At 47.3% G+C, this 12921-nt stretch overlaps 1 protein-coding gene across 1 annotated transcript in view; it reads left to right on the top strand.

The window, feature by feature from the left end:
• The window catches only part of LOC147690325 (phospholipid-transporting ATPase IK-like), a 1699388-nt gene that overhangs the window by 1462888 nt on the left and 223579 nt on the right, over positions 1-12921 (top strand). Inside the window, exon 21 of the mRNA XM_086937963.1 lies at positions 9350-9626. Within this exon, the coding sequence (XP_086794089.1) occupies positions 9350-9626 (277 nt within the window). The remainder of the gene's footprint in view (positions 1-9349; positions 9627-12921) is intronic.

Below are 12921 nucleotides of genomic sequence, written 5' to 3'. Positions count from 1 at the left end.
CCAGCAGTAGTCTAAAATATGAAAGCGCCGTCCCCTCCTGCACCTTGTTGCTTGTTGCAAATGGAAAGCAGACACGGTGCAGGCGCTTCTGAAAGTGTCCCGTTTTTGGAAATTACACTGGGACGAGTTCAGCACATTATATAGTGGGCCACAACTTCTTGGTAGGGTGGACAGCATTCGCCCTGTGAAAATAGTGAGTGGACGCCATCCACCCGCGTGTATTCCCAACTTGTGCCCTGCTTGTCAGGCAAATGAAAGAGTTCCCTAATGTCCGTGGTCCATCAACCTTGTCATCCCAAGGATCATATGCTTATACAATAACACGTCCACCAAACTATACCAACTACCCTACCCCATAACCGGGTCCGAAGATAACACCAGTCATAGATATGCATTACGCAGCAGCATCACGGCCGGTCCTCCTTGCAGGAGCAGCGAGGCTAGGCAAGGGAAGTGAAACAGATGTGGGGGAGGGGCAGTCACAGTGCGCCAACCTAGCGTGGCTATTGAAATTTGTCTTGTGGGAGAAATACAGAGGGAGGGTACTATTCCCGAGGGTGGGGAGGAGAGAAGGGAGGGGTGGTGCCGCAAAAGGAAATTATAGGGTCACTCGCATCCCTGGGTTGGTGGTGGAAAGCAGCCTCGAAGCGGGTGCCCACACTGGGCAACTCCTCCAACAAAGTATCCCAGGCCCGGGCCACTTCCAAAGGGCACTGCCCCTTTTTGAAACCCCCGAAATAGATTTGCACTCTTACACCCCACCCATCTCAACCAGTCCATCCTCTGTTTAGAGAACTCTGGGCCCCTTGCAGATCTGACGCTTCACTGGAATTAAGGAAAGATCTACAAATTTAGTGGTATTCCTACATTTAGCAGGTCTCGGAAACAGCCCCAATAGACAATCTGCTAGGGAAACAGGTAAATTACTCTCTGCAATTTTATTTATAAGTGCCAAGACAACTCCCTAAACTCGCCCGATCTCCAACTGTTTCCACTCTGAGGAACAGAGGAGCAGACCAGGGGAATAGTGGGCGGGCACCATCGCTCTCTGTAAATACCATACACAGCAGTATTTTGCAACTGTTGGAGGGTGCAAGGTTCAGCTTTAACCTGTTTAAGCTCAAGCATTAGTTGCGTCAGCCAGGATGGGGGGGGACTGCGTACCTCATCTGGCAGGCCACCCCGAGTACTACTGACTATCCATCTATTGACCCACTGCAACTGGGCCACCTTATATTACACCTGAAGTTGGGATCCACCAAACTACTGTCCTTAACAGGTCGTTGAAGTTTTGCGAGAGCCACTTGGCACCTACCCACACCCCAAATGAGATCAATAAGCAAGATATGCATCTCTTGAAACCTGCACCGGGGATTACGATAGAGAGGGTGGCAAAATAATACAACAGCCTAGGCAAGGCTATCATTTTGGCAATCGCCACCCACCCCCATCCTCATGGAGAGAGTCTTCCAGAAACGTACCATCCCACAGAGCTCAGTGAGCGCTCTGCCTGGATTACCCTCAAGCAAATCAGCCTCTATTCTGTAAAGCTGGACCCCTAGATAGCAAAAAGTGGTAATCACACATGGAATCCCCGCATGTGGAGGCGGTCCCCCATGCCACTCATACAAAGGGAACACAGTAGTTTTCTGTCTATTTAGGGTCAGGCCTGATAGAGTCCCCAAGTCCTCCAGAAGACAAGTGGCCCCGGGGACATCCACCTGGGGGGTCATGAAGAAGGAACAGTGTGTCGCTTGCGCACAGTGGAATGCGATGCACAACTCCTCTGAGTTCAATTTCTCTGTAAAAGGTGGCGTCCTGGGCCCTGCATGCCAGGGGCTCCACTGCAACAGCAAAGAAGAGCGGGGATGAAAGACAACCCTGTTGAGTGCCCTCTCTACCCCTTAGGCTTCCGATACTATACCCTCTGTTCTGACCCACGCATTAGGGTTTACATACAATAGCCTGGCCCATTCTATGAATGAAGGAATGAATAAAACACTTATAAAGCACATGGCTACCAAAGGCCTCCCAGCGCTAGAAGACACCCCTAAAACTGCAAGTATAGAAGAGATCAGGAAAATAAGAGAGTTTTAAGATGCTTGCGGAAAAGAAGATGATTGACCTCTAGACGAATAAAATCGGGCAGCTGATTCCAGCTTTTAGCAGCAATGACAGAAAAGAGACGGCCCCCACTCCGGACTCGATTGAATCCCTCCCCAAGAACCATGTGGAGCATCACTGCATACAAATATTCCCAGTCCAAGCTATCAAAGGCTTTTTTGATACCTATGGACATCACTGCTACCTCCTCTTTTATAGAGGATAAAGCAAGCAGCAAAGCCGTTATACGCCTGATATTCATCACTGTTTTCATCTCCAGGATAAAGCCCATCTGATCAATATGTATAAGCCGACGCATATGGGGCAATAGCTGTGTAGCCAACACCCGGCTAAGAATTGAGAATGGGCCATAAGAATCCAACTCCTCAGGGGTCTGGCCTTGTTTAAGGAGGGGGATCATCAATGCCTCCTTCATCTTAGGAGGCAGGACCCCTTTCTCTATCGCCATCCGGTAGATCTCAACAAGTGGGACACGTGTTGAGCAATATAAGTGGAATAGAACTCCACCGGGAGCTCGTGTGACCCCAGCACCTTACCTCAGGCCATGGCTTTAATCTCAGCCATGATCTTGTCCGACAAAATGTCTGCACCCAGCACCTCTGCAGTGTCCCATAGCAGAGTCGGCAAAGACTCCAAGAAAAGACTCAGAGATTGTGGGTCCGCAAGGGGGCTGAGCAGACAAGGCAGTGTAGTATGTGTGGAACAGACCAAAAACAGGCCTTGTATCCATCGGCTAATTACAGGATCTGTGAGCCCCGAGGGGTCAGTGTGCCTACAGCGTTTCATCAACTAAAGCGTAACCTCCTGTACTGCTTCGCCTCCTGCAGTGACCATCACCACCGCCTGATTGATGTAGTGACCCTGATTATCGCTTTAAATGCCTCCCATTCAATCAAGACAGGTGCAGTGGACTCTGTATTCTCAGTAAAGTAATGCCTTTTTTTGTCCCCTATTGTCTCACAGAACACTTGGTCTTCAAAGTTATATCTCCTAAGGGGCCTAATAGGGACCCACGTTCAAGTAGGCACCCTGGCAAAGGCAATAAGGATCAGCTTATGATCTGGCAGAGTTCTGGCCAAGTACTCAGAGTGCCTTATCTGTGCATGCACCATTGGGGTGCAAAGAAACATGTCCAGGTGCACATGTAAGTCAAGTAAATGGGAATGAAAAGAATAGTCACTCTCATTGGGATGTCACCTGCACCAAGAGTCCACAAGGTCTCAGTGCTGCTAATTTCTTGCCATTCCATAGGACCAGGGAGTCTCGCAAGGGGGAATGAGACCTATTCAAGGAAGGATTGACTACACAGTTGATATCTCCAATAATAATAGAAGCAGTCATAAAGGGATCCAAGGACAGCTCTTCCAATTTAGGCTTGTCTGTGTTGGGGGCATAAATATTAACAATTGTTAGGTCCCCCCCCCAAATGGTCACTCATCACTGCATAGTGCCGTTCCTTAGCTAAACTTTCCTCCAACACTTGAAGCTGCGTTCCTGGCCTGACCAATATTAGAACCTCTGTAGCGAAGGCTAAATGGGTGCTGTAAGTCATGTGGCCTAGCCAGTGTGTCTGCAACATCATCCCCTCTGAAGCCGTGAGATGTGTCTCTTGCAGGAGGGCGATATGGGCCCCCTGTCTCTTCAGGGAAGCCTGAATCCTGTAGCACTTGGATATACTATTAAAACTCCGAACATTCCATGATATCACCTTATAATCATTCAGTGAGCATGCCATTGCTAAAGTCAGGCAGCGCTCCCTGAGTAAGGGCCCAAGTGACCATTCCCCACCCCCAGCAGACAGTTCCTCGACACAAGCATCAAGTTCTCCCTCCCAGGATAGAAAGGCTACAGTCCCACCATCCAAACAGTGATATACCAGAACAAAGAAACCATGTTTGAATCACACAGTGCACAAATGTGGGGCAGTGGTTGTCTCCATGCAAAATAAACTACTGGACCTCAACAAGTCATCTGGGCTTTGTTGGAAAAAGCAAAAAAGCCAATGCATCCCACCCGCCACTTGCAGTTTCCAATAGCACAATGTCCACAGTTCACAGGGCTCCTTCACCCCAGGTCCTCAGCTGTACAAGGCATGAAACTCGGCATCAGAGGTGTTCAGGGTAGAGCCAGAGCTGGTGTCTGAATCTGAGGCATTGAAATCCTCATCACCATCAACTGGTCTGACGTCCATGCCAGTCTCCCCAAGGTTCGCTGCCACTGCATTCAGCTGGTACCTCCAATCCTGCTCCTTCGAGGGACAGCTAGGCAACACAAGTCCGGGTGGATTCCACTGGCACTCTCTCGTGTTGGGCCAGCCGGCTGCCCATGGTCTGTCCTTTTCTCTTGGGTGCACATCAATCCAGGTCCATACCTCTTTTGGATCCATGACAAAACCTGGCTCTGTCGTCCGTGATGACCCTCACTTTAACCGGAAAGAGATCTGCATATTTGAACTGCAATTGTCTTTGTCTTGCTTTGGCAGTCAAGAAGTAGCAGTGCTGCTTATGGGCCACCAGTGTGAAATGCGGTAACACCATTACTTTGTGAGTCTCAATGAGGAAATCCGCTTTATCCTCTTCTATGCAAAGGATACAGCCTCTGTTGCTGAAATGGAGCAAGCGTGCCACCACCAGTCACATCAGGGCACCTGGGGGGGATCGCACCAGCACCATAAGCGCCCATTCCAGTGAGAAGAAGGGGGGTAGGCCGGCAGGCGCTATCTTGCCCTTGATCCAATCCTTCGAGAAAGAAACCATGTCCTGACCCTCAATCCGTTCTGGGAGGTCCACTATGCAGATATGGAGCCTTCATGCTCTGCCCTCAGCATCCTCTGCTCTGTATTTTAGGATGCACAGCCTCTCCATCACCTCTGCCATGTGAGCCCCAACGTCCATCACAGCGGGCTGTATGTCAGTAACTGTGTGCTCTGCTATCACTAAGCGATTCACCTACTTAAGCCGATCGTCCCTAAAAATATCCATGTCAGCCAGTACAGTGTCCATCTTATGTTCCAGGACTTCCTTAGTGTCCTTAATGGCCGCCAGAATTGAATCCAGGTTGGTAGGAAAGTCCTGTGTAGGGTTGGAAGGGCTCTCTCTTGTATCACTGTGATAAAAATAAGGTTTCTAATGGCCCCCTTCTGCCCCCTTCCATCTAGTGCTGCAGTCCATGGTTTCTGCCAGAAAGGGCAAGCCCCCCCCCCCCATCCACCCACACTTGTAGCTGGTGCTTGTACACCATACCCATTTCCCAGTATAGATCAATTGTCCCCCTTCCTCCAGTAGGGCCATACCTCAGGCCTAGTAGGGGATACAAAGAGCTCACGGCCCTCAGGAGAACATAAGGCAAGTGTTGTGTTTACATCCCAATGTGCTGTGTTTCAAGGCCCTGATGGCATATCAGCACTCACAGCAGCATCCCCCAGCACCGTTTCCATCATCTAAAGAGGCTCTCAATCAATCAATCAATCAATCAATCAATCAGAATTTTTATAGCGCAGCTAATCACTGAGAGCGTATCCAGGTGCTGAGAGTTCTGCTGCAGGGGTGTCAGTTGAACAGTCATGTCTTGAGTCGTTCTGTGAATTCCAGCAGGGAGGATGAGGTCCGTGGGTGCAGAGGAAGGTCATTCCTGGACTTAGTAGTGAGGTGCGAGAAGGAGGGTCCTCCATGTTGCTGCGGGAGATGCGGAGGGGTGAGCGAGTCAGAGGGAAGCAGAGCACAGGTGTCTGGAGGTGAAGTGGAAGTTCAGTCAGTGGTTGATGTATGCTGGTCCCTGGTTGGAGGGATTTGAAGGTGTCGAAAAACATCTTGAACTGGCATTTATTCTGAATGTGGAGTCAGTGGAGCATCTTGAGGTGGGGTGATGTGGGTCCATTTAGGCAGGTCAAGAATGAGTCTGGCCGATGAGTTCTGAATTATTTGCAGTCTCTTGAGGAGGTGCAAGGTGATTCCTACATAGAGTGCATTTCCGTAGTCCAGTTGGCTGGTGATCAGGGCTTGTGTGACAGTACGTCTGGTGTTGATGGGGAGCCTCTTGAAAATCTTGCTGAGCATTCAAAGGGTAAGGAAGCAGGCAGACAATACTGCGTTGATCTGTCTTTTCATGGGGAGCTAACTGTCCAGAAAGATGGCAAGGTTGCAGGCGTGGTCAGTCAGAGTACGTGAGGGTCCTAGTTCGCTAGACTACCAGGTGTCATCCCATGGGAAGCGTTGTTTCAGAAGATCAGCACTTCTGTCTTGTCTGTGTTAGGTTGTAGGCAGTTGTCTCTCATCCAGTCTGCGATGCTCGTCATGCACCTGTGGAAGTTGGCAAGCATGGTGGAGTCATGTAGGTGTTGAACAGGGTAGGACTGAGGGATGATCCTTGAGGACCACCGCAGATGGTGTTCTTAGGTTCTGAGGTGAAGGAAGGAAGGTGAAATCTTTGAGTTCTTCCTGTGAGGAAGAAGGCAATCTACTTGATGGCATCTCCATGGATTCCAATGTTGTGAAACCTTTTGAGCCCAGTGTGGTGTGATACTGTGTCGAATGCTGCTGAGATGTCGAGGAGGATCAATTCCACCATTTTTCCTTGGCCAATGAGAGATTTGTTGTCTGTGACTGCAATCAGGGTGGTATTGGTGCTGTGGTTGGCACAGAATCCATATTGGTAAGTGTCCAGAAGATTGTTGTTCTCCAGGAGTTCTGTAAATGAGTGTTTGATGGACTTCTCAAGGACTTTGGCGGGAAAGGGCAGCACAGTGATGGGGTGGTCGCTCTTGGGTGCGTTGCAGTCAGCAGATGGTTTCTTGAGTAGGGGCTTGACTTCTGAGTGTTTCCATTCTACGGAGAAGGTGGCCATAGTGATGCATGGATTGAAGATGATGATGAGCTCGTTGTTGATCATCTTACTCTTGAGTTTGAAGATTTTGTGGGTGCTCTGTGGAAGTATGTCCTCTTCAAGAAGCAGTCTCACATATCAAGTGTAGATTAAATGTTGTTTATTCAGGTACAGGATTACATGGAGACCCCCTCCAGCAGAAAGCTGAAGACAACTGAACATTTGTTTAAACATCACTAGGCAACCCGCATGCTAGGCAACAAACATTCTAGAAGCCAAGGGCTGTCAGAGATGCTATGAACACCACATGCTGCTGGGTGGACAGAGTTAATTATGGCAGTGGTGTCTTGCATGGTGGGCTGATCCCAGGAAGAGAGCAGAATGTTAATCATTCTTGAGGGCCAGATGGCTAAGGATGTCAGTGGGTTGGGGTTCAAAGTTTCTGTAGAATCTGTAGATCTTGTTGCCGAAGAAGTCCGCCAGGGTGGGGCAGAGTTGCTGTGAAGGGGTGATGTTTTCAGTGGCTGAAGGGCTGGAGAACTCTCTGACAATGTTGAAGAGTTTCTTGCTGTGGTTTGAGCTTGCTTCGATGCAGTCAGTCAAGGTACTTATTTTAATCTTTTTCAGGACTGGGGGGTATTGTTTGACTGCTGTTTTGAATGTTTTTTGGTCTGCGGGGTGTATATTGGTGCGCCATTTCCTTTAGAGTCGTTTGCAGGTGCGCTTCAAGATTCTTAGTTATGCAGTGTATCAACTGGCCTGCTAGGAGAACCTCTTGAACTCAGTGGGTTTGCTCGGGGTGATTGTCGGCACAGTCTGTGGTTCAGGTAGAGAAGTTCATGACAACCTGTTCTAGGTTGATTACAGTGTGAGAGGGAGGTGTTGAGGGCGTCGGTCTATTGACTCTCCGAAACCTTGTTCTAGCTGTGGTGTGGAGTGCCGGCTTGGGGTGGTGCTGAGGGAATCCCACAATGGTAAAGTGGACGATGGCATGGTCAGTACAGGTGAGCTCAGTGAAGTGGCTGTACTTGATACTGGTACTAGTCATGAAGATGGGGTCGAGGGTATGCCCTGCGATCTAAGTGGGCACCTCTAGCAGATGCCCATGTCCCTGTTTGATCTGCAGGAACCCACTGGGGGACAGACACTCTGACCAGAGGCCCCTTCAGGGGTCCAGGCGGCTGCCACTTCACTGACCCTCACTGCTCCCACTGCAGTATGTAACCAGGCCCTGTATCATACCCCGCCGGCCAGGCACCCCACAATGAGGGCCTCCAGTCACAGTGCGCCCTCACAAATGGCCTCCACACTTGGCGGCTCAGGGTAGTACTCACAAGGTACAGGAAAGGGACAAAGAACCCTCTGGGACCCAACACTTCATCCAGGAATCTCCGCAGATGCTCAGGTTGCCGTTGCACTCCGTGCCCCCATTGCACTTTTCTCTGTAGATGCACGGAGCCTCTTCATTACACGAGGCGAACCGGCCATGTCTCACTCCTGGTTCAATGCGCAGCTGGTCATGCCTCTGCAGTCACTGACTGCTCCACTGCCGTTACCACTAGACACCGGGCATATGGGAGAGGCCAGCCCTCTAATTCACCTTTAAGCACCCAACATCGTTCTGTTTTCAAAGCGGCAAGCACCCACTCAGTCAGCACCGCCATCTTGGGGCCTTACTCGGGCGTTGACATATCTTCCGGAGAGCTGCTTTATGTTCAGATAGTCCCCAGCTATAGCTTTTTTTATCTTTAAATTCATCAGTTTATCTTGTCAAACGTGATCCCAGTAGTCTTCCTACATGCAATGTTTGCCAGACCTTGTTGTTTCCAAAAAGAAACCTATCATCTATAAGATTCTTTTGATATATTTAAATCTTGGAAGATTGTCACAGTTGTATATATTCATAATGTTTTCATAGTAAAACTCCACCTTAAGGCCCATCCATATCTATACCAAAGAAAAAGAGGTTCATTTGTGAGATAATATCCTTTTAGCCCAGTTCTAAAGATTGGGGTCGACAGGATACCAATAGGTACGATTTCTATATTTCATACATTTCATTACATATCTAGTTAGAAACTGCAATTCTGGCTATCCCAAAACTCTACCTCATACAGGAAGGGTGGTTATGTAAATTACTTTAATTTGAATTCATTCAAATTTATCTAATGAGGTTATCCTGAGTCTCAAACATAGATTCAGTCCCTTGTGGCTCATTGCTGAATACTGATAGATATAAATTCTCAAGGCCAGAAATCTCTTAGACAGGGTGTAAATAGCCATAGACCAGTTAAATAAACAACTGCAAAGAGCTAATCACTCCTATACCTTGAGTCAAAAACAATATTTTGATTATAAGTGTCTAACAGGTGCATAACATTTGTATTTTATCCCTTTTTTCTAGAGTAGTTTCCGGAGCCCAGATACAAAGAAGAAGACCAAGAAGCAGGCTTTGTTAGAGAAGCTCGAAGCTTTGTGCTGTCCAAAGAAGAGGGAAAAGAATAATGTGGAAACTCAGAGGGAGAGAGCGTTTGTTGATCTTGCATGCCGTTGCCACGCTGTGATCTGCTGCAGGGTTACACCCGAACAGAAGGCCATAGTTGTAGATTTGGTGAAGAAGCATAACAAAGCTATCACGCTGGCTATTGGAGATGGAGGCAATGATGTCAACATGATCAAAAGTAAGACTCCAGGAATCACTTCTTTATACATTTCTTAATGGTTCTAAAGTAAAAAGAACATAACAATCTCAGAGGGCTGCTTAAACACTATAGTTGCATATGTGTTAGAGCATGCTTGTGAGCTGCCGTAAAGGGTGTTGCTGCTCTCATCCAGTGCTGTTCTTTCACTCAAGGCCTGCTTGTTATATGTGTAGATATGAAAACATTGTGTCATCTTCATCTGCATTCTTAACCTACCTTTTGAGTTCCATAATTGTGGATCCCTATTGACAGGGTTGGGGTGAATATTTGGTGACTAGCATCTTTCAATCACTTCTCTCTCCTGAACATTGGTCCATGGCTTGGTTAGGTGAATCTAAAGGGCCTGATTCACAAAGGTAAAGTTAGACTAAAGTCTAACTTTACGACTTTCGGTATTCAAAAAGGGCATTTACTTCTCATAAACGCCCTTTGTGAATACCGAAAGTCAAACTTTATGACTATCAGTATTCACGAAGGGCATTTGCAAGAAGTAAATGCCCTTTGTGAATACCAAAAGTCAAACTTTATGACTTTCAGTATTCACAAAGGGCATTTATGAGCACCTTTGTGAATAGGTGTAGAAATGCCTTATTGTGGACCCTGGGTAAATCTAAAAAGTTGGGCCATAGGCAGGCATTGGTGTTTCGGATGAACCCCCCCTTACCCCCCCCCCCCTCCACCCCCACCCCCCCCCCCCCCAGCTCAAGAGCCCATTAAAGGCCCACCAACCCTTTCTGTACTGCTCCCTGCAGACCAAAATATTTCTTTCCTAATGGCAGTTCCAGTGCCTGATTTGTAAAAGAATGAATGCCAGTACCCAAAGCTATTCTCAGAAGCCCGTGGCCAGTGCTAATAAATGTCGATGTGCTAAACACCAAGGCTGCATAGTCTTGAATCCACCTCATGCCTCTTGAATCCACTACCAGACACTCCCTGGCCCTTCATCTCACTCATGCAGATTCTTACTTTCTCTCTTTGTGACTGTTTTTCCATCTTTCTCTTCCTCCTTCTTACCCCTTTGTGTATTTATCCCTCTTTTGCTCTTGGTAAATGATTAATAAGGTCAAAATTAGTGTCTGCCCCAATACATGAATGCCAGTGGGCTCCATCGACAACCACTGTCTCAAATTAAACACTGAACATTTCCTACACACATGGTTGGATCAAGAGCTATTGGCTGCAAAATTATGGCATGCTAGCCACTGTCTTCATTTCAGTTTGGTTTTATTGCGATGTCTTATGCAACATTATTGTCAGAGACAATTGTCAGCTGTAAAGTCGATTTTTGCTAAGTGTCAGTCACCTGCAGCACTGTCCCCCCCCCCCCCCCCCCCCCCCCAATCCGACTCATCCGGAAAGCATTCCGGAACCAATTCAGTCGGAATGCTTTCCGAACGAGATCAGAATCGGGCCGTATGTATGTATTACTCAGGCAACACCATGAGCTGGAATATTCACGCTAGGATCAGAGTTAGCTTGTAGCAGCAGACCTTTACACAACCACAGGATCATAAAAACACAGTATACTGCCTCCACCAATCTACATGTTAATGCCATGACAGGGATGGTAGTCCACTTTCACACATAAGAGTGCACTTGGTGTGCCCATCAGGTACAAGACAAGTCAGAACTGAACTCACATCAAGAGAAAGGCTGCCTCTGCACACATGCCAGATCAAGGTGAGGCTAACAGAAAAATCCCAAAAACAAGGATATCAGATATTTGCGGTTGGGAACTCAGGGCTTGTAAACCATGCAGGAGACATTCAAGTTCGAACACTGTATAATTAGTAAATATACATTATGCATATGGCAATGTAAATTACATTTGCAAAACGTATGACAAGTATATGTATCTTAGGCATTTGGAAGTTCCACATGGATTTGTTGTCTGGGGAGGGTGAAGGGCATGCAATTCTAAATATATGAATAACTTAGAAATAGTGATGTTGGAGGTATTCACTGAATCCCTGTCATGTTTTATTACATATTGGAAAATCTACATAGGACCAAAAAGAAAATTAGGAGTGAAAAGTGCAGATAGTGTAGAAAAACACATGAATCTGTGTGAGTTTTGCAGAGGATGTCACAAGTCATTTATGGGACAGATACATGTGAAAGATTGATGTAAGAATAGGTTTAGGTTTTCTGCTTAATGCTTGAAGTGGACATTTTGTGCAGTAAGTACACAAGGCAGATTTACAGTAAAATGGCTCAATTTTATAAAAATGAAAGTTACAGAAAGAGGCAATCATTTCACTCATTACAAGAAATACATGTAAATACCAAGTCTCAAATTCTGTAGGCTTAGCTTATGCGTAGTTTACTCCTAGTCATATCCATTTGGTAATCTACAGAGTAAGCAGGTGTGCACTGGAACAAGCCTCCTTAGGACCTTACACCACTTGCCGGCAATTGCCAGACTCCATTCTGGAGACCACGTTGTAGGCAGGGTCTACTGTGCAACAATTGTGGAGGCTGGGGTCATTTACCTCTACTTTCCTGGGACCTATCCTATTATGGCTCTGCAAACTGGACCAAGTGAAACCATTTCAGCACTTAACCCTCACTGGAAGGGATACTGAGCCATCACAGGGTTCTCAGAGATGTTAGTGTGGGGGGTTCTTGGGCTCAGCACCACCATAAGATCAATGTCCAGCCCATTGCTTCTCTTTTCAAAAGACATGTACTTTATTACACAGAAACACTACACACTGCATAGGAATACCAGATTAAGGGATGTGAGTTTTAAGTATTTCAAAGTGGGTACCCTCTATCTAGGCATGGATTAGGAGTTTACCATCCATGTTCTTGAACACACACACAATGGGTGCCACATTAGGGATTTATCATGTCTTCACTCAGGTCTACTATTCGGGTGCATGGATCTTAGTGCCTTGGTGGCGACTAAAGGGATACTGAAAGGAGACTGCCTAGAACACTTCAGCAGTGCCATGGCTGCTTCAATGCTTCAACCATGTCACACAGACAGACCAGTGCTCCCAACTCATTTGTCGTTTTAGATGATGAGCCACTGTTCAAAGGGCCCCTACGGTCAACCAGCTCCTCTTTCAGGTCAGTGCTTCGTTCCCTTTCACACAGGCATGAGCCCCTAGTTCCCAGGACAAGTTCAATGATTCCTTCTTCAGTTTGGACTCCAAGTGATGTTTCCTCACTTATGGGGAGTTGGCTGTCAAAAAGACACCAACCCTGGAATGCACTAGCGTAAAGAAACTTGAGGGAGCCCCCCTGAAAAGTACATGGATGGCCCCCC

This window comes from Lissotriton vulgaris, chromosome 9 (genome assembly GCF_964263255.1).
Source record: "Lissotriton vulgaris chromosome 9, aLisVul1.2, whole genome shotgun sequence".
Taxonomy (NCBI): Eukaryota; Metazoa; Chordata; class Amphibia; order Caudata; family Salamandridae; genus Lissotriton; species Lissotriton vulgaris.
This window is presented reverse-complemented; position numbering and strand designations above follow the sequence as displayed.